Here is a 21,164-nt window from a genome sequence, read left to right as displayed (position 1 = left end):
GGCAAAGAAAACACAGAAATTTGACAGTGCAACCCAAGTTTTCTAGCACAGAATTGCAGATCCAAGATAAAGTTTTACATAAGCTTTGGTTGAGCATTCAAAGAGAAATGGGTTGCTCAACCTTTTGAAGATCACCCATGGCTAATTAAAGACCTGCCAAGGCTTTACTAACAATTAAAAACTTGTCTTTAAAATCCCCAAAGAGGAAAATGCAAACAGCTGTTTTAATTAGCAAAACAGCAGATACTAATTAGCTTCTGTAACAGAGGATGCTGGTCCTTTAAGGACAGGACCAGTTTCAGCCCAAGTTTGTTACCCATTTAAGCTATAAGTAGAAGGACTGGAATCAGATGTTGCAGGAAAAGCTAATTCCTTGTGAAATCAGTATTTCCCAGCTTCAAGTACACAAAAGAGAGATTTTTATTTTGAGTAAACTTCCATGCTTATCCATCTTTATCTTTCCAGAACTGAGTCACGTACAGACATTTGAGCAGAGACTGAGATTATTTGAACTGCCTTGTGATGATCCCATGGGGATGAAAATTGTGACATCTCACCTTCTGGGCAAAAGGCCACTGTATGTGGACAGAGTAACACTAATATGCGCACATTTGCACAGCAAGCCCACGGGGCTCAGGTTGCATCAAGTCTGCTGTGAAAGCTGATTTGGGCACCTGCTGTAGAGTTGCTGCAACTCACCACATCTTTCAATTCTCCCAATCTTTTGGTACTGGTTCTGAATAACTAAGAAATCTCAGATGAAAGAGAAAGGAATGGAGAGAACAGGAGAGGTTGGAATTAGCCTTTTGCTGTTTTCAGAGCACAGAGACCTGGACAGCAGCAGATATGCTCTTACAAGGTAATCATCATGCACTGATTGTCAGTACACTGCCATTTCTAAAAATCAGTTTCAAAGCTAAAAAATGCAAGTAAGTCCCATCTCATAAGAGGTATATGTCTACAGCTAGGAATTTTGCTGTTAGTGGGGTCAGTTGCTACAGGCATCATTGATAATAAACAGGAACATGCTACAAGTAGAAGATACAGTGTAAGTGACAAATGTGAGATTTAATACAGGAGTTTAAAAGGCAACCTATTTGTACTATCTACATAGAGTGAAAGAATAACTGAAAATACAGGTATGAAATAATAAATTCAAATAACTAAAAAAAAATACTATCTCAAATAAGTTTGATATCAGTGATATCAAATAATTATGATATATGTGTTTGAAAACACCAGGCAGTGGTGAAATCTTTCGTCCAAACATCTGGAAGACACTTATCTTTCAGGAGTTGTGTTTGAAAAATCTAAAACTGTTGTGCTGGTATTCCAACACTGTAGGCCAGGACAGGTCAATAGGTGTAACTGGAGGATGACAAAGGCTACTCTTTTACCATCCTGTGTGTTCTGCACATTTTACATTCATTGCTCAGTTACCAAGAGCAGGCAGCAATAAACACCACCCTCCAAAAACCAGTCTGGGATTCTGATTATTGCATGGCATTCTAAATAAAACCAACAACATTTATTGATTAACACAAGGATTATAATGAGAAAACATTTTGACAAAATATAGACATAACTATGACTGTTCCCCTGCAAGCAGGACTGTTAAACTCATTTCTCTGAAATCTCTAGCAATATTATGGGATTCAGTTAACCATGAATACAGCTACCCAGGAACCCCTGTTTCTACTTGTGTTCATGCTTTCCATGACATATTTTAATATCTCACTCCACCTGGTAAATGTTTTCTAAATAATTTTTTGTCTTTGTATAGCATTTCAACATCTGATTTTCAAAACAATAGGAGAACATGTTCACGTTCAAGGAAAAGAAAAAAATCTGCAAAGACTCTGCTATATGAAGGTTTTCAGAGTAAAATATCTACTTCATAGAAGGTGATTAAAGTTATATAAGAGGATATAACCTCAACTGCATGCATGGTCTTGATGTCTGTTGCTTTCTCTTCAAATTAATATTCCTTTGTCTACTGATTAAACTATTAGAGAGGAATAATAATATTTTCAGCATGATGAAAGTGTGTCACAGCAGAACTATGGTTTCTCTAACTTGTTCTGTGTATTAAGGTACATAATGTACATTCAGATTCAGGATTTGCTAACTATTTTTCTAGTGATAATATACACAAAGCTCAAATGTTTTCTCTGTTGCTGTGTTCTGTTTTTCCCAGCTTAAAATGCAAATGAGACATTTGGTTGAGACACTCCTGTTTTTCCAGTGAACAGAAGATGTGGTACTGTTCAAGCACTGTTGCTTTAGGGCCCCACCCAGCTCATGCAGAGGGTTCAAATGGGTTCAATGAAATAAAGACATTTCTGGAGAGGGATTTTCATTGAAAATGCTTTTTAATTAAATTTTATTTACTGATGTGACCAAGCTTAACTGGCCTCAGGACAGACTAGGATCTTATCCTTTACTAGAACAACACTTTTGTTCTCATATCACAGAAACAGGTCTATGAGGGTTTACTTCTCAATAAAATAATATTGATAAAAGCAATTCACTTTTTTATTCCCCAAGTAGATTAGTACCTGTTGAAACTTCACAATAAAGTAAAGCTGTTTAAATGGAGCTAGATTAAAAAATCTTTGTACTAAGAACAAATTGATTATGAGCTACTGAGATCCATCTAACAATTCCAAATCCACTTCAGCTCTTGTAAATTAAGCTTGGATCTAAATGCCAGAGAGGTAAAAATAAAGCAGGTACATCAGCTTACAACCTTTTAGAAAGGAGAATGTTTCAATTTGGGAAAAACAAAACAAAACAAAACAAAACAAGATAAATATGATATACAAACATTATCTGAATATCCTGTTGCCATTTAAAGATTATAAATCATAAGTACAAGGTTACAAGAGAGACCGTGAATTAAGTCTCATTAAATAAGAATGAATAGAGACCTAAAACCGAGGTCCCTTTAAGTCCTGTTTTTAATTCTAGGATTTCCAGGTTAATTGTGTTGAAGCTTTTCCAAACCTCAAGTCTGGAAATATATTTTTTACTTATCTTGGGTAAATATGTTCTGCTTGTACACACCCCCCCAGTAGGACAGCATAATGATTGAGTAGCTTCCACCTGCTGCAACTACTGTAAACTTTCCTGCTGTGCTCCTTGCAGAGAAAACAACCTGTGGAAAAAACACCCTAACAGTTTAAGAGAAGAAATCTTACTTACGAGTACTTTGTCAGCAGCTCCAAATTATTATGCATGTTGATTGGATATGTCTCACTGAGATGAAACAGCTTCTCTAAGGCCTCATAAATGAAAATGATGCAGATAAGAGAAGCAAAGGCTTCTTCAGTAAACCGGGTAATGTAGCAGACTAGGGAGCTTGCATCAGTTGCAACAAGGATGATGCACAGGATTGCAGTCCACAGCCCAATGCTGGCTCTCAGAGAAAGGTATGACAACCCATACTCTCTAAAAAGGAGAGAAAAAAACACCAACTCACTCAACCTTTTGTCCAGCCACAGTACGTGGAGACAAGGCAGCTCCAAAATTTCCTTTTTGGGGACAGTCTGAATCAGAAATTATGTACTTAACGTGAACAGAAGACCCTATCAAGTCACCTCCTGACCAGAGCTCTTCCCCCAATTAACAGGACACAAAGAATTCTATCTCTATTAAAGTAATCACGTGAGCAGCTTTGAGAGTAGTCACACACTAGTGTATAAGGTCCACTCACTTTTTATCCCATATCCTGCTTTGTGAACAGCCAACACCTGTCAATTTCTTTTTAAGCTGTGAAAGAGTAGCTATAACAACTTTCATCAAAATTCTGTAAGCTTACTGCATATGATAATAGAGCTCCAAACACACCGTGTGACATTATCACAGCAAACTGAAAGGTCTGTCTGAAGGTGCGAGAAATTCTGAGTGCTAAGTGGGGTTTCCTACTCTGTGTTGTGCAGGAGATCCTGCCACAGAAGTCCCTGTCACAGCAGTGAGGCAGAAAAGCAGACTGGATAGCAGAGAAGCATGATGGCTTCCAAATGGAGATATCATTTTTACCCACACTGTGGCAGAGACATGACAAGTACAGCACATGAGCCTAAATGTGGCTCTTGTGGCACAACACCTCACCCCCTCTCTGTCCAGGTGGGGGAATGGCATGGCCTGTAATAGTGACTATTGAAAGAGGGACCACTTCTACTGCATGTAGTTTCTTGGGGAGAGGCAACACCTTTTGAATTAAGATAAACCACTGATTTAAATATATTGTCTCAGAGTAGAGAATGCTAAAATAAAAAAAAAATTAAAAAAAAAAAAAGCCCCACAAACTTCTTGAAGCTGTCATTCCCTTCAAAACAGCTGAGGAAAGGAAAGAAGGAAGGAGAATTTAAAAGCAACAAAAGTCCTAAATTCAAGAAAATTCTACCAATTCACTGCATAATTTTTGGACTCTGCAACATGATAAAGGCAACAATTTATCTTGCTTAGGATTTCAATTTTGGGATAGGTGTCTCTACTTTTACCTAAAAACAAATGAAGGATGAGGAATATCATGATCTTCACTTACTTGCAAAATTTGAATAAGATCTTCTCAAACACTAAAACCGGTCCTGTGCTGCCAAGTATAGTGAGAGGCTGTCCACCAAAAAGAGAGTAGGCAATTCCAGTCATGGATGCTCCAAACAGCGATTCTATCGCACTCTGAATACGACACAGAGAGAAGTGTCCATAAATTTTCAAACAGGTTCTTTTTGCAATGTCCTAGTCCATAGCCTTCTAAACATTGATACACGAATTTATAAAGGTGATTCATGCAACAGTAAGGAAATACAAACCACGAAACTAGGACTATAAGTTTGTTTTAAAAGTTCAGATTTAACACATACTATACGACCTTCAGTTGCTTCTCCCAGCAGACCACCAAATGTGATGACAGGAGACATGCAAGCACAGTAGAGAAACAAAAATGATGCCAGACACTGCAGACTGAGAGCATCCCTGAAGTCACTCCAGAAGAAGGGAGCTTTTCTTTTGATATCTAAAATTAATCCTCCAAAAAATCTAAAGAAAACATAGAAGAGCTCAAATCAATTAAAGTGGCACACAAAACTTTCTTTTACAGTATTGCTTCAATCACACTGCAGAGATGCTACTGTTCCTTGACCAAATGATTCATACTCCTATGTTTCACTCTTCATAAAAAATAAGTTTATAGGAAGCCTGTCTTTTTAAATTCAACCAGAAAATCATTGTGGTTTTAAAACAAAATAATTTCCACGTCTCTTTTATAAATTCTTCAACTAATCATCCAGACACCAAAGTTCTGAACAGTTGCTTGCTCCCATGCACTAAATCAAACTGTTTATTACATGAAATAATTCTTTACATTGATTAGAGAGGTATCACAGTGCTTATTTGCCCACATCAGCTTCACATTCTTTATTTCAGAAGCTGTTCCTAAATACACTTGATGACAGAAATGAATATGTGCTACCATTTTTCAAGGACAAGAACTGTCATCTTTTGTCATTTACACTGTGTCAGGTATAATCAAATATTTAGGAACAGACGGTCCCTTACAAAATACCACACAGCTAAAGTAAATAACCCCACAATGCTCTTTTCCTCACAGGCACACAATGTATCAGATGCTGCTGAGGTAAAGAAGAAGGTGTAGTGCTACTACCTCCTAAATATTAACACAATCCTTCAAGCTGTCAATTAGCAGATTCTCTGGTGAGAGAACAAATTCCAGCCAGACTGGCCATCACCTCCCCTGCCCAGTGTACACCAGCACTGCAGCTGAATCTTTAGCTTCATGCTAAAGGTAGGAACAGTATTCAAATATCAGGAGGCAGCAAAGTAAAAGAAACATCTATTGCCCAGCTACATTGCACTAAGGCAGCCACTGACAGCTGATGCACTTACACCACACTGTATTAGATGAGAGAAAACAAGTATTCCTTGGGGAAAATTCTTCATTCTGTATACTGCAGCCACCAGGGGAACCACAGCCTCATGTACTAGGACATATCACAGCTTACTGAGGTAAAAAAGAAATGCTAGAGCTGCAAGTATATGGCACAACACTATACCAAGTTTCCCTTCATCCTGTACAAAACCAAGAAACATTAATCAAGTTTAAGAAAGGTCTGGCCTTTGTAAATATTAGAGAAATGAGCTTGCAATAAATAAAATGAGAAAACTCAAACCCTCTTGCCCTCTCCTGCTCTCTGCAAATGAGCATGTATTGTTCTCTTCAGCTACATGGCACATGCAAATCAGGACAAATGCCTGAAATTATGCACCAAGACACTTCTGAGAGAGAACCAGACCCTTGTGATTCCTTTTGACCACCACTTTGGACACTTAAGATTTGGAATATATTTTCACTAACTTTCCAGTGCGCTGCAGTTCTGGTCCAGAGTGTCCCCCAGGATGTTCTGCTTCCCCATGGGCTGCAGTTCCATTTGGCACTCCTGGGATCTTACGCTTCTCCTACCAGAAGGAAAAGATATTTGTCATGGGTTTTAGTACTGAAACAGGCTCTGAAAGTTAAAAGCTTAAACATAAAAATTTCATTTTAAGATTCGCCAGCATAACCTTCTCATAAGCTGTAAAGGAGTTCTATTACCAGACAGCTAATAGTGAAAAGAACTGTGATTCTGTGAAATTTAAAGAATTGATCACAAAAAAAATCTTGTATCAGAAAACATTTTAAAGAGTAACAAGCCTTGACCAATTCTTGCAATAAGCTTAGAACAAAAGCAAACTATGGCTATTTGGAATAATCCAGGATGCTTAAGACCACTTATCCCTGAATTTAGTATCTTTAGATACAACTGCCTATATTTACTCAGGAGAGAACTAACACTGAACTAAACCAAATGTCATCACTATACTGTATGCTCGCAAGTCAAGGGTTCTTCTAAAGGAAAATAACCTAAAATAAAAACAGCATGCAAAACATAGTGACTCTGCTAAATGCTAAATTAATGAGACTTAAATCTACATAATAAAAATTCATCACAACTTTTAAAAGTGTCTGAATTTTACACTGTACAAACCTGAGAGGGAACATTTTTAGGTGGTTCTATTCGAATTGTTGGGTCCCACTCTCCAGGAGGGAGAACAGTAACCTGATCAAGAAACTCATCAATTCCAGACACCAAGTCATTGCGGTCCTTTGCTTTGTAAGCAACATCATGGAATACCTGTGAAAAATTGAGACGTGTGTATGGGAGGAAAAAGAGATTGAAAAGGAACTCTCTCTAAAATAATGGCCCCACTTCTCTGAAATAGAAGGCACTTTGTAAAGTTCCCACTGAACAATCTCAGCTTCAACTGAAAATAGCTTCTGGTACTTAGTTCTCATAGAGATTCCAGCTGCTACAGAAAAACATCCTTATGGCTGCTAAATATTAGAGCGAATTTGCAGTTTAAACAAAATTAAATCCACTGCAAAGCAACTGTGTAAAATGGAATCTTATTGGTGAAGACATCTTCACTTATGAATATTGTTTCTCATTTTGTTATCCCCTTACAGCAGCATAATCTGGGCTGTCACAGGATCATGAAATGAGTTAGAATGCTCGTTGTCATCACCAGAATGATTAGCCACATTTCATCTGAAGGATTGGAGATTCCCCATTACACCTCTTCAGTTAGTACAAAACTGAACTATGAATAAAAATACCTCATCTGTCATTAGTGTTGCAATTGATCTTCCAATCTCATGGTATTGTTGGCCTTTACCCAGTGGTCCAAGAAGAATGAACAAAAATCTACAAATTAAAAGTAAATTTGAGAAATTGTAAAGCATAGATGATTGAAATTAATATAAATATTACAGAAATATTTATCTAAAATGTGGACTAGAAGAATCTCTCAGATAAACACTATATATAATCTCCTCCAAGATCCTCACACATGCATTTAAACATGAAGCTTTGCTTAGAAAAAGAATATGAAAATAGCTTCCAAAAATATGTCATAAGCTTAACAGCCAGTCTTGATTGAGGCAACCAAAACCACCTTACATAACAAACCTTAACTTACATAATAAATGTATGCAATTCTAATCTATGTACAGCACACATTAATTTAATTCCCCTAATTCAACAGAATGGTTATGGTTACATAAATTATTGCAATATTGGAGTGGTTAAATTTACCCAAATAAAATAATTTTTAAATCATTTTTACTCCCCTTAAGACTCTGGACAGTCTCTACTTGAGGCTGTAGGCAAGTAAAGATCTATAAAAGGCAGAGGATTTGTTCAAACAAAATAACTAAAATTCTCAGTTTTGCTAAAATGCAAAAGGCAATACTTTGATGTGTATTACTGATTTTTTTTTCTTTTTATTACATACAAAGTTTTGCAAATTGTCCTAATTTGTAACTATTTTTATTTTGACCAAAAATCAAGAAATCTCTTATTTTCCTTTTTGTGGTTTTTTTTTTCTTGTGGGATTTTGGGGGAGATTACAAGGCAAAGCTTTTTCTCAAGCCAGTTCCCTCCCTCAGTGTTTCTAACACACATGCAAAAACTAGAAAACATCAAAAAAGTAATACACAAATTAAGTACAAAGTACAGCTCAAAGAAGATGTTTATCCGGTTAGAAGCAAAGATCTGAGTCTCAGCATTGCATTTCATAGCACAACATGAGTGTGATATCTGAGTGTCCTGAGCACCACAAACTGGAATACATTACTGCCTACTGTTGGAATTCTACTTTCATAGAAACTGAAAGAGGGAAGGGGAAAGAAAGACAGAATGTGTGTATGAACATATGCACAAATTAATTTTAAAAAAAAGGGGGGGGGTGGATTCTGCAATAATAGTTAAGTCAGTGAACACAGATATGGGAGAATCACTCTGGAGTTTGGATCTGAATTAACCTCAGCAGGACACAATGTAATCACAGATCTATCCCAATGTTCTTCTATTTGAATAGAAGGTCTATTTTAGACTCTTTTTTAAATTCCTCTATTTGTTTTCAGAATCAAAGTACTCCATCAGAAAAAGTTTCAACTTGGAAAAAATTAATCTAAAAAATTATGGTTAAAAGTCACATTCTGTACCATGCAAAGTAAATTTTTAAAGAATTCAAGATTTTTTAAGGGTATATTTAGAGCATGTTCTCAATCCATTCACTCACTTTCCCCAGTCAACCAAATCAAACAGTTTGCTTTTTGCCTTTTTTCAATTCCATCTTCTTTTATTTTTTTAGTTCTGTACATAATTATGCAGTATCACACAAGTAATTTCACTTCCGGATGAAATATTCCATGAAGCTGAATATTTCACCTAATTGAGATACTTCATCTGGAGTAATACCAGTTTGTATAGGATAAACTGTGTGTTATAACGTACATTTCTTCATCTGTGAAGTATTCAAAACTAGCATGTGTCTGAATATACCCACACATCATTTACAGGGTGAGTGGAAGGCTGAGAGATGTCTTTGTTAAAGAGCAAACCAAATTCCTCACTCAGTAAATGGCACATCACCCTGTCCCCACAAGGTCCTCAGAGAAACACGAAGCAGAATCAGCCCAGCTGTACCTGGTTGGAATTGGAACTTCAGCCAGTCCTGTAAGCAGCACTGCAGGAGACAACCTAACAAAAGCCACAACGGCACGGTCCAGGAACTCCAGTTCCCCAACTAAGATGTTTGATGCTTCAGCTCCAGGTGGTATCTTTTTCATGAAGTGTAGGTCAACCTGGGAAAAGTATATTAAATTACAACCTAAAAGTTACTCTCAGGGTTATTTTTCCCCCTGCTTTGTTGACAGAGAGTTGCTGATCAGTGCACTATAACCTTGGCTATTTCAGTTATGCAGTTCCACTGCTCTTGTCTGTTGAATATTTTTCTTTTCATAAAAATGTTTCTCTAAACCAAACTAGACATAATTATTTGACTGATTTTTCTTGGAAACAAAGCACTGCAGAATAAATGTATAAAGACAACAAATCAAATTCATAATATTTTTAAGAATATAGGATAAATCTCCTAGTAATGCTTTTTATCTACACTCATAACAGCATAACAGTAGAAGAAATTAAGACACCTTATTTTTCCATAATTATCAATTCTGGAAATCATTAATTCATAGCTCATAGTTGTTGTGTTATTATTTCACTGAGAAGAACACTAGATTCCACTACACACAATTTTCCTTTTTCTATTCTGAGATGCATTTTTGCTTTCAGATTTAACAGAAGACAGTTGCCCTTCTGCTGAAAGTAACAGAAAATAAGCTATCATGAGCATTGACAGTCTCAAGAGCAAGAACAAAGCATAAGAAAAACTTTGGAATTTTAGGCAGCAATGTTGATTTTTGCAGGATGATCGAAAAACAGAGACACAGCTTCATCATGACATTGCTATAATAAACTCAAGGTATTTGTGAAGGATTGTATGACATTAGACTTTACCCTGTAACAAAGACTGACATGGAGTAATAAAGTATATAATGTATGTCTGATTTAATTATGCACCAGCATTGTCTACATTTCAAAATGCATGAATTTTGTCATTTGCTTTCCTTTTATTAATCTAAACACAACAACAGCAACCAAATCCAATATAAACTGTTAAAGTGGACCATTTTAATGTCTATCTTACAGCCATCTGTCAGTACTAGTTTGCATAGTTTTTGGTAATATTTAGAAAATTGTTTTCTTGCAAATGGCTCTGGCACTAAATCAGAATTCAGCTATAACACAGTTGCCTGTGTAATGAAATCTTGGTTTGCTGAGATCACAAAGAGATATCTAATGCTTCCCTAAGCTACAAAGATGACTAAACACCTCACAAAGAACCAGATCAACCTGGAAGGTTGGAGACCAAGTACTTTTCAAGGTAAATTGAAAAACTGAGGTAAATTCTGTTCTCCACTCAAATAATGACATAACTCTTCAGGATTAAATACATAGCTAAGGTTCACTTTGCACCTAATGTTGGTGTCACAGGTTATTTGCAATTGAGAGGAAGCAAGCAGTCTCTCAGGCATGTAGAAATTTGCATTCTGTGCTGAGTTTACCTTGTGAATGGAGGGATTAAACATTTAAATGCATTTAGCATTTAATAATTAATGTCCCATATACAATATGCTACAGTTGTGACATTGAGGTCCTCTAACATATAGATCACAAGATTCAAATTTGAAAGAAACATTCTGTCTCCTATCTACAAGAAAGTATTTCCAGATAGTTCCTGTACTATTTATCAGCTTGAGATTCTAATACTGTCTAATATTGTTTAGGTAGTGAAGAGAACCCGATTAAAAGGAAAGTAGCTAGCAGAGGGGCAAACTGAGCAAACACACCCAAACCCCAAAGGCACGGCTTTCACTGCATAATGAAAGTGGAGGTGGTCCTGGAGTGAATTTATGGCAGTGGCAGAAGCTACATATTTAGAATGCTTCATCTAACCTATGCATAATACAACTCTTATCCCAGGTCTTTAGCTGGAGAGACCTGATGTGCATCTTAATCTGCACCCTAACCTGAGTCACATTCCTGACCTGACTCTAAATAGTCCAGGCAAGTTTCAATTAAATATAAAACTGAATAACTAATGCGGAGACCATGTCCCTCCAGGGCAACTCAGAGACTGAAGAGTGGTGGACATCTAATCTGAAACCAAACATACACTGACATGAAGACAAACTAAATACCCAACATCCCTTCTTAGTAAAACATATTAATCAAATTAATTTATAAGCAGGGTCGACTGGCATTCAACACCAGTCAGTTGCTTCACATGGTATTTGAAAGACCAAACTCTGTCAGTATGGGACAGGGGTTTGTCTCAGAAATAATGTTTCCACACAGAGCACAGGGATGTTGCTGTGAGAAGGGATGTGGGTACAGTCTCTTTTATCCATTTTGTGTTTCAGGACAATTAATGTTCCCTTCAGTCTTTGGCATAAACAGTAGAAATGAGCCAGCTGAAGTTCTTAAACCATCACCCCCATTCTGCTCAGACAGGGGGTAAAGTGGTGCTGGGACAGATCACCTCCACCTCACCCTGAGAACACAAAGTCCTGGTGGTGGCAGCAGAGGAAGGCGTGACCCATTTACAAACAGCACAAACCATCTCTCCATGTTCCTGAAGTAACACTCAAGACAGCTTTCAGTGCTTGTCTCACATTTTTCATAGATAGATACCAATACAATCAACACAGTCTCAATGCTGTATCCAGATTAAGTCAGCTTTTTGAATCAGCTCCAAATTTGGAATATTAGAAGTAGCCCAAGGGAGACAGATTAGCAAGGAGAGAATATGTGAGGTAGTCAAAGGTGCTTTTTTTTTTTTGTAGACGATAAATGAAATTAATATCTGGAACAAAATTAGAGCAAGAAATCACAATACTCAAGAGAAAATTACTGTACTGCTCTACTTTCCTCTCAATCTGTGCATATAATTCCAATTATAACCATTGGGAGTTATTGCAATAGCACATTTCAAGGGGAAACTGCACCTATGCATCTTCAAAAGGATAAATGGATCTATTTAAAGTCAGTCAAAAAGAAAGGTATTAGATTACAATCCTTTACTGTTATTTCATTCCTCCTAACAAAACTTCTTCCTTTCATATTCCTGACTTCCTTGTTGGTATCCATCACTGTTGAGGTTAGAAAAAGATGAAATGTTGATTTCTTCCAGCTAGTTTCAATGGGAATAGCTCTTTTGATCAGCAAAGCTGCAGCACTACAAAAATAATGAGTGAAAGATCAAATGATGCAGCTCCCATTCTTGTTTAATACAAAAAGAATTTCAGTTAGAGAACTGATTGGGATTTGAATCCTACAACACTCAAAGCAACTGGAGAAATCTTCAAGAAAAGCACTTGAACATTTCAAGTTCCTTCACTTCTGCATAGCTTAATTTTGAAATAGATAATTTTATTTATATTTTATAACCTTTACAATTTTTACATCTTGATATTAGAACACTTGCAAAACCAATTAGTTTTACTTAAGACTAATATAAATATCATTAAACCAATATTGTACTTGACTCTTTAAAGCATCATTTTAGTTTTAAATCTGTTTAAAGGATTAATATCAAATTTTTAACAACCTGCCACTGTTTACAGATGTTCTTGCAGCCTCTACAGAAATGTGGTTCATAATACATTCCCAGCCAGCCTCCTTTTTTCTCATTGTCATTGACAGAAAGATCAGTTTCCTCTCTCATTTCAGCCATATACAATTCATAGTCTGGAATGTTCAGTCAAAAATTCAAATGATGCAAATAGCTACTGCTGCTAGGAAATAAGTCTGGCACCAGATGGAGCAATCACATAACTCTACTTTTAGCTCAGCTGCACTAACATTAAAATTCAACAGACTCAAAGTGCTGTTCTTCAGAATTCTGGTTTAAATCACCTTTCTTCACTTACTCAACCTTTGTTGCACTAATGTGTCAGCTGAAGTCATCTATTCCTGTCAGGCCTGTATTCATTGTGACTGCCTTAGGTACATACAGACTTTTTACACAAATTAGGATTCTCCTCCACATTAAAGCTGAGGAGCTGTTTGCTTTTCTTTGCTATCTAACATTGAACTGTCATTGCAATCTCCACTACTGAACAGTTAACATCTTTTGTAAAGTGTACTGAAAGATCTTGGCTTGCCAGAAGAATTCAGTTGTAGGTTTACAGAAACACATTCTGTTTGAGACATCTGGAATCCACGAGTTCAGGTTATAAAAAGCATAGTTTGCATTCACACATCACTTCTACAGAAAGTAAAAATCTGAGGTAAATGTGAATTACAGGAATTCTGAATTACTCTCCTACTTAGATAATTTTCTGTTAATTTGTAACGTTTCCCCTACAAATATACACCTGTGATATTAAATTTATCTGTGTACCTAAACTGTGATTTCCTCTTACATATAATTTAGAAAGAAAATGTAAGATTCTGTTTTGTGATACAGAATCTGTACTGCAGTGCGCACAAAACTTCACTGCTAAAGTAAAATCTACGCTTTATGGATTTTCCTGACTTGCATGGATTCATCTTATCGAATTTTAAATATCTGTTTGGCAGCCAGGAAGCTCTCTTCACCATCAGTGAACACTTACCTTGCTGAAGTCAACAGTGCTGTTTTCTCTGCTCACATCATTTTTGTTTTCAATACAGGCTGGAGTAGCCTGTGGGGAAACAACCTGACCTGCTAAAAAAAGTATCATTATTACAGGTCTATAAATAAAGCAACATCCAATGATGCAATTATTAGAGCTCTGCACACATTTTATATCACAGATATATGATGCACCTAAACATGGCATTTTAATTAAAAACTTAATTAGAATTGCACATTCTCAAAAGATGGAACATTCATCATGTGTAGCTAGGAATGTGAGAAGGTAATTTCAAAAATATAAAAGATACTGTTGGGTATTAGAAGACAAAATTTCTATACCAATTAAAGTGTACAATTCTAATGATACACATTTGGGGGAAGCCCTGCCTTCACATAGCTTTTGTGAATAATTTGAGGAGCTGCCAGTTTTGGGTAATATCTGTCCAGAAAAGTAATCCTCATTGACCTAAATAGGATTACGAATTTTCACAAAGTTATTCATGTGTATAAGAATGTCCTGATTATCACAACTACAAAAAACAACATAAAAGTGGACTGGAATAAAAATAAATATATTGGAAAATAACTGATTTATAATCTCAGTATTGAAAAATGTGATTATGGACCTGTATAAAACAAATGTTTCAGTAAACACATTTTCAAAAAAATTCCAGTGAGGATTTAGTAAAATATTTTAAAGGAAGTTTTAAAAATATCTCAAGATGAGAAATGTTTTAATACATGTCAGTCTTGTGGAAACAAGGAGCAAGTATTTTGGCAAACAGAATTTTGCCAACAAAAGCTCAAAAAGAAAAAACAAAGTCGAGTAACAAGTCTATGTCATATAAAGCATATTTTTACTTAAAGCCAACATTGCCTCTGCAATGGCCAGAGCCCACCATGCACACACCAAGGGTGAGGGGCCGGCACAAACCCCACAGGGCACAAAGCCCACAGGGGCACTGGCCATGCCCTGCTTGCCTTCACTCTTCCTCCCTCTCTGGCATGTCAGAAGCCACACACAGCTCTGAGCACCACAATAAAGTACAAGAGAAAGTACCAAATGTATGAGCCAACTATCTCTTACTGCCCTAACACATACCCAGGAATAACTACAGAGTCCAGCTGGCCCAGAGTCAGCATCTCGTGCCCAGCATATATTTGTTTCCATAGCGAATAAAGTCTCTCATATGACTGAGAAATGATGATGTGAAAACATTGGTTCTGGTGAAAATCAACCTAAACTTGCACAGTAACAAAGACCATATGTTCATGATATTTGAAGATGAAGACAGTCAGGAAGTCCTAAGCTAGGCACATTGTCTGGGCAATTCCAGAAGCCACAGAGCAGCCCCTCACAGTGCTGGGGCTCACTCCTGCAGCCCAGGCACGGCCCCAGCCTCAGCCTGGACGCCAAACACTTTGCAGGATCCAGCCTGAGCAGGACCAGACACTTGCAAGAGCCCCTCAGCCACTGCCAAAATGCTGAAGGATCCAGTTTCTGTCACAGCTGAGCAATACAGGAACCCTGAGTCTGGTCATGAATTCCCAGCTGAAACACTTGCTCAAGGAAAATGCTGGTTTTCATGAAAATCAACATGTCATTTTCCACTGGACAAATCTCCCATGACACAAAACAGGTTTCAGACTCATGTGTGCATCCTGGCAGCACAGATAGATATTTCACTTTGATTAGGTAGTACATTAAGAGAATGTTTAAAAATATATTGCTATAAATCCTGTCTTTAAACTGCAAGTATTTCCATTTTTCTCTTTGATTCAGGGCAAGGACAGATCAAAATAAGAATAGAAATCAGGGCTTTTGTTCAGCTCTACAGTGAAATAAACAGAGAATGACAAACAGACATGACAAGCATGTAAATCTAAGCAAGTAGAATAAAAATAAAGCCAGGATTCAAATTTACATATGACAAAAAATAAAGGATTGATTTTAGAAATCCACATATTAATGTAAATTAAAGGAATATAAAAAGAGGCTATTAATTCCTACACATCACAGGAGAAATATTTTGCAAAACAGAAGCCTGAAATTATTACATATGCAAGGTATTTACAAACAGTCATTCAATTTGTCTGTTTTAATTAGAACTGAATGAAAAACAGAGTTCCATCATTGTTACACCATCATCTTTACAATATGTATTCCAGGGCACTACATCACATTGTAATTCTTGTTCTGTATTGTTTATTTAGCAGTCCTTGAATTATTTTCACAGGTATCATCCTGTAGTATTACAGCTACTAAAAATCATTAATGTAAAAATTATATAAATTTGTTTTATTTTGGAGATTTTATCAATGTGACAGAAATAACCCTTCTACTTATTCAAATAGAGAAGGAATAAAGTGCTCAGGGAAAGTTTCTGTCTTAACTTACTCCCAAAAATCTTAAAATCTAGTAATAGAAAACCTGCTGACTCTTCACTTTTTCTTTTTAAACACTCATCTATACCCGAGGATATATGAAAAGGGAAATAATTGTAATAATTACTCATACTAACATACATATTACATTAGAAAGAAGCTACACGAAAGTAACAGAAATAGTAGTTCATTTTCTTTCTGTTGCTAATTAGGCATTTGCACTTTTTTTTCTGGACCCAAAAATTCAAGTAAATGAGAGCAGAAATATCTGCCAGAGAAAATTATATTGACCAACACAAGAGTCAAAGCATGGACCACATGTTTAAATACTGAAACTTTAACATCATCATTGGAAGTGTCAAAAGCAATCAGCATAACAGTCCAGAGGACTTTTAAGCATTGTGTCCACCTTTCTTTTAGAAGAAAAATATGTGAAGATATATATATAAGGAATAAAAAGCCACCACCAGTAAGTATGTGAAGTTTTTAAGAATAGCATATGTTCTTTTTCTGTGCCAACAGAAGACCTCAAACTTTGATTTACCCATATGCTGGAGTAATCTGAAAGAACACAAGTTTTACCTTGAGGCAGAAAGACACGTTTAAATAGCTCTACAACTTCGGACAGCTTTCTGGATCATGGAACAAGAAGTTTGGGTTTTTTTACTGTATTGAGTAACAATCAAAGATACAAGGCAGAGACAACAGGTAATCTCTTTTCACAAAAAAAAAACCCACCAAAGTAACCCCAAACTCTAGCCAGATTTTAAACATTTGTCATGGTTTACTACTTCTTTTGTTTGAGCTGAAAATAAGGTGTTTAGGCTGCTACAAATGGTGAATGCATAAACCATCAACTCCCTACAAGAGGGAATAACAGCAGAAACAGCCTCACCATTCCACTCTGCTGCCCTCTCCTCATCATCTCCATTTCAACACTCCAACAAAATGGTTATTTACACACTGTATGGGGTAAATACAGAATTTTGTTCTTCAAGAATGCAATGTAATACTTCTAATCACTACAAAGCTGAAGCCTGGATTTTTCCTGCAGTCCACCTACATAAAGCACATGAAGAGCTGCATTCTTCAAGAATTCATCAGAGCCATTCACGCAGTTTTAGGAATCAAATGCACAATGTGGTATAATTGAAATATCCAGGGTACATACAAAGGAACTTAATACATAACAGATAAAACCATGCTATAATTGGTGTAACAGCTTTCCTATGTAATAAAAAGCCAGTATCAAGACAGTTTTAAATTAATGTTTTAAAAATTTGCATATATAAAAAAATATGTGTCTTTTTTAGATAATGTGAAATTGCCAGAGCTTTGACTAGAGCAAGAATTCACACAAAAAGCACTCTTGCATGCAAAGTCAAGACACTTATAAATCAAAATAAGGTCCACATTTGTTACAGTAATAGAAGTTTGCATTTGTAGATACGGTTTGCCATTTTTGAGACAGTCCTGGCAAATTAAAAAAAAATAATCTCAGTAAATTAATCTCACATGTAACATATTCTTCCTCCCTAAAATTTATAACTTAAGATATTTAACTGTTCATTGTGGTTGTTATTCAAAATCCAAGATGTCTCTAGAAACTCAATGACAAAAATGCAGAACAATGTAGTCAGACACAAACCACAGTTAATGGAAACAAACTGGATGCAACCAACACATCAAAGAAAACTAAAGAAAAGAAGTTGCTTATTTTTCTAAGCCATGCATATTTCTACCATTCAGAAAAAAGAATCCTCATTTTCAAACTCCTTCAATCTTCAGACTGTTTACTGCAACTAGTCACGAATTTTCTAAATCTAAATGGACAACACTGTCTGGACCAAAACTCAAAGATTGAAAAAACAGCATGTTTTCTTCAGTATATGATAAAATTCTATATAACAGAGCAGTGACCGCATCTCTACAGGCTGAACTGTGCATGCGCATTTAGGCCTCCTGATGAACAACATTTTTAATCAGTGGGGAATCACGTCACTCCCACTGTACTTCTGTAACTACAGGGAGATTTGGTGTTCACTGATGTTATACAATTTAAGAGGATGAGGAAGAAGTCACTTTAGGTGTTTTTCTAATGCTAGGCCTGAATATCTCAAGCATAATTCACATGAAGTCATGCAGTATAAACTAAAATGCTGTGATTTGCAGTTTTATAAATTGATGCAAGAAAATGAACTTAATAAAGAAATGGCACTGTCCCCCCACCAAAACAACAAATTCCACACAAACGTCTCTTCAGTGTGCCACAGCTGCAGACAAAGGCCTGAGGTATTTTTTAAAATCACTGTAGCAAGAAGTTGCATGCTGACAGGAAATTGATATGAAGACATGGGTGTACATTTGAAATGGTCTGAAGCCCAAGCAAGAATAGGTATTTATACTACCTCTGAACCTTCAGGGAGTTTACAGAACCCAAAGGATAGGAGATGAGGAAGGTACAGAGATGAGATGAGCCTGTTAGAGACAGACACAACAAAGACAGAGCAAAATAAAGAAATACAAAGATGAATGATACAGTTTTATACATACAGATTACACATTTTATCATGGGTACAAGGAAATGTAGAGCAAGAAAGAATAATATCAGATGAAAATGTTCATAAATACAAGTTATATTTTAGTAGTATAAAAACCTGTGGAAAATACAACCTGATTAAAATATATACATTTGAGAAGAATCTAAAACGAGAAATACAGCATTAGCAGCCTTAAGGCAGAATTAACTATCGTTGAGTTTGTCTTCTCTTCAAGGTAAGCTGAAGCAATTCCCCTGATCCAGATCCAATACTTCAGAAAACTTGTGAGTATATCGATGGCATTGGTTGTGATTTACTCACAAAATCAAAGTACATGGGGATATATTTAGGAATGCCTCCCCACCCTCTTCATGGGGCTCCAGGTCATATCCAGCTTTCTCCATGTGATAGTATTGACATGGGAGATTCACATGCTGTAAGCTCAATCTGAGTTATAACATAAATCCTTGAACTGATCTTCAGAAAAAATTGGGAAACTGAAGAAGGTAACTAACACCATAACATAACTGAGAATTTTGAATTTCCAGAATGCTGAAGGATGCTATCCTAAATTAAGACAAACACAGGCTCCAATACCTCTGCTTGTGCCCATACTCCCACAAAACAATGAAGTCCAAACCACTCCATCATACTAAATGGGAAAAGGTCTAAAAAAAGAACATGTCAAAATGAACAGTTTTAGCAGCTCATGCTGTTAACTCCAGAGATCCCAAATTTAATATGCCATTGCTTCCTTCAAGCTCTTTGGAATACCAATAAATGTCTGCTTGGAATTTCAGAATTTCTCAGAGTAAGACGTGACGTGTGGTGCAACCCAATTTTTACACTAATAATGTGCCTGCTCTGATGTCAGGGAAGAAGAAACTCTTATAAATGGCATAAGTACGGAACAGAAAACAGGCATAAGGTCATGTTATTGCGGGTAAGGTACACTTCAGCAAGGTGCCTGAAAATAAAACTAACTTAGCCTGTCATACTCCTCTCCAGAGTTCCTTCCTCTTGAACTTTAACCAGTTTAATGTCTACTAGATTTCATTATAAATATATATTTTTATACATATGTATGTATAAATGAATAACATATACACATCCCAAGACAAAAGTGAATCAGCCAGTCAAAACCTTTAAATGTTTATATGATGAAAACTTCTTTTCCTAACTACATTTTCACAGAATCAGTTATTTTTTCATACCACACATGCTTAAACTCTGAATTTCAAAACCCCTTTTATAAAAGGGGAGAGGTTTATGAAATTATTTTAGCATTGCTATAAAACAGAGAGGTGTCATATATTTGCAGTTGTCTTTGGCTTTTTAGGCCATGTCATAGGAATTTAGAAACACAGCTCTGAGGAATCAGAGTGTGAAATCTACTCATCTCAATAAAAATAGGTTAAGTTGCTTTATAAAGAAAACTTTCTAAGGATGATTTACGAATGAAATATTTCATTTTTTTTACCTGTCTTTTATAGTATTTACGCTAAAATCACTTGCCACCCTCTATTTTGGGTATTTGGTGTCAAATTAGAAAAATCATTTTTCTCCTCTTATGCCAAATTTGACTGTCGTTTTTTATTGGAACATCAAAAGCAAGCTTTTAATTCTCACAGTTTTGATGCCTAATGAAAAGTGAAAGTTAAACACAGCATGGCAGCATTAAAAATGCATGGTAAATCCATAGCACCCTGACATCTTAGCCCTGCAGAGGATGTGAAGAAAAGCCATTGTAAACAAAAGATAATGCTACTAAATACAAAGCAAATTAATTAGATGGTCTGACAGATTCATAAACAAAGAAAAATGGAGGGAGAACATATGTACAACTATCTTCCAGCAAAGATATCACAATGGCCTGTCAGTAGTGCTGCCATATATTGAATTAATTTATGCATTCATTTTCAGACTTTGCTCTTGAACATCTGAAAATTGACACATTGATAAGCTACTATTGTCAAGAACTTGGACAAAGAAGGGAGTTTGAATCCTCAGCTGTACCACATAACCCACAGATCAGCAACTTCAGCTCCAAATCACCTTTTTAACAATCAACAAACTGCTAAGGTTTTTTTCCAGCTCAACTGTCTAACACTAACCCCAAATTTAAGCAAAGAGACAACTTCCTTTTGTGCA

At 36.2% G+C, this 21,164-nt stretch overlaps 1 protein-coding gene across 5 annotated transcripts in view; it reads right to left on the bottom strand.

Moving 5' to 3' along the window:
- The window catches only part of SLC4A10 (solute carrier family 4 member 10), a 166,560-nt gene that overhangs the window by 31,158 nt on the left and 114,238 nt on the right, over positions 1–21,164 (bottom strand). For 4 of the 5 annotated variants that reach the window (XM_031057835.1, XM_031057838.1, XM_031057842.1 and 1 more), the window contains 8 exons: positions 14,087–14,178; positions 9,552–9,709; positions 7,679–7,766; positions 7,050–7,196; positions 6,380–6,480; positions 4,869–5,043; positions 4,550–4,683; positions 3,205–3,450 (listed from right to left, as the gene is read on the bottom strand). In XM_031057835.1, the coding sequence (XP_030913695.1) occupies positions 3,205–3,450; positions 4,550–4,683; positions 4,869–5,043; positions 6,380–6,480; positions 7,050–7,196; positions 7,679–7,766; positions 9,552–9,709; positions 14,087–14,178 (1,141 nt within the window). The remainder of the gene's footprint in view (positions 1–3,204; positions 3,451–4,549; positions 4,684–4,868; positions 5,044–6,379; positions 6,481–7,049; positions 7,197–7,678; positions 7,767–9,551; positions 9,710–14,086; positions 14,179–21,164) is intronic. The other variant, XM_005415815.2, reaches the window with a different exon arrangement.

The sequence above is a fragment of the Geospiza fortis genome, unplaced genomic scaffold (genome assembly GCF_000277835.1).
Source record: "Geospiza fortis unplaced genomic scaffold, GeoFor_1.0 scaffold112, whole genome shotgun sequence".
NCBI lineage: Eukaryota > Metazoa > Chordata > Aves > Passeriformes > Thraupidae > Geospiza > Geospiza fortis.
Note: the sequence above shows the minus strand (reverse complement) of the source record. Positions and strands in the feature narration are given on the sequence as shown.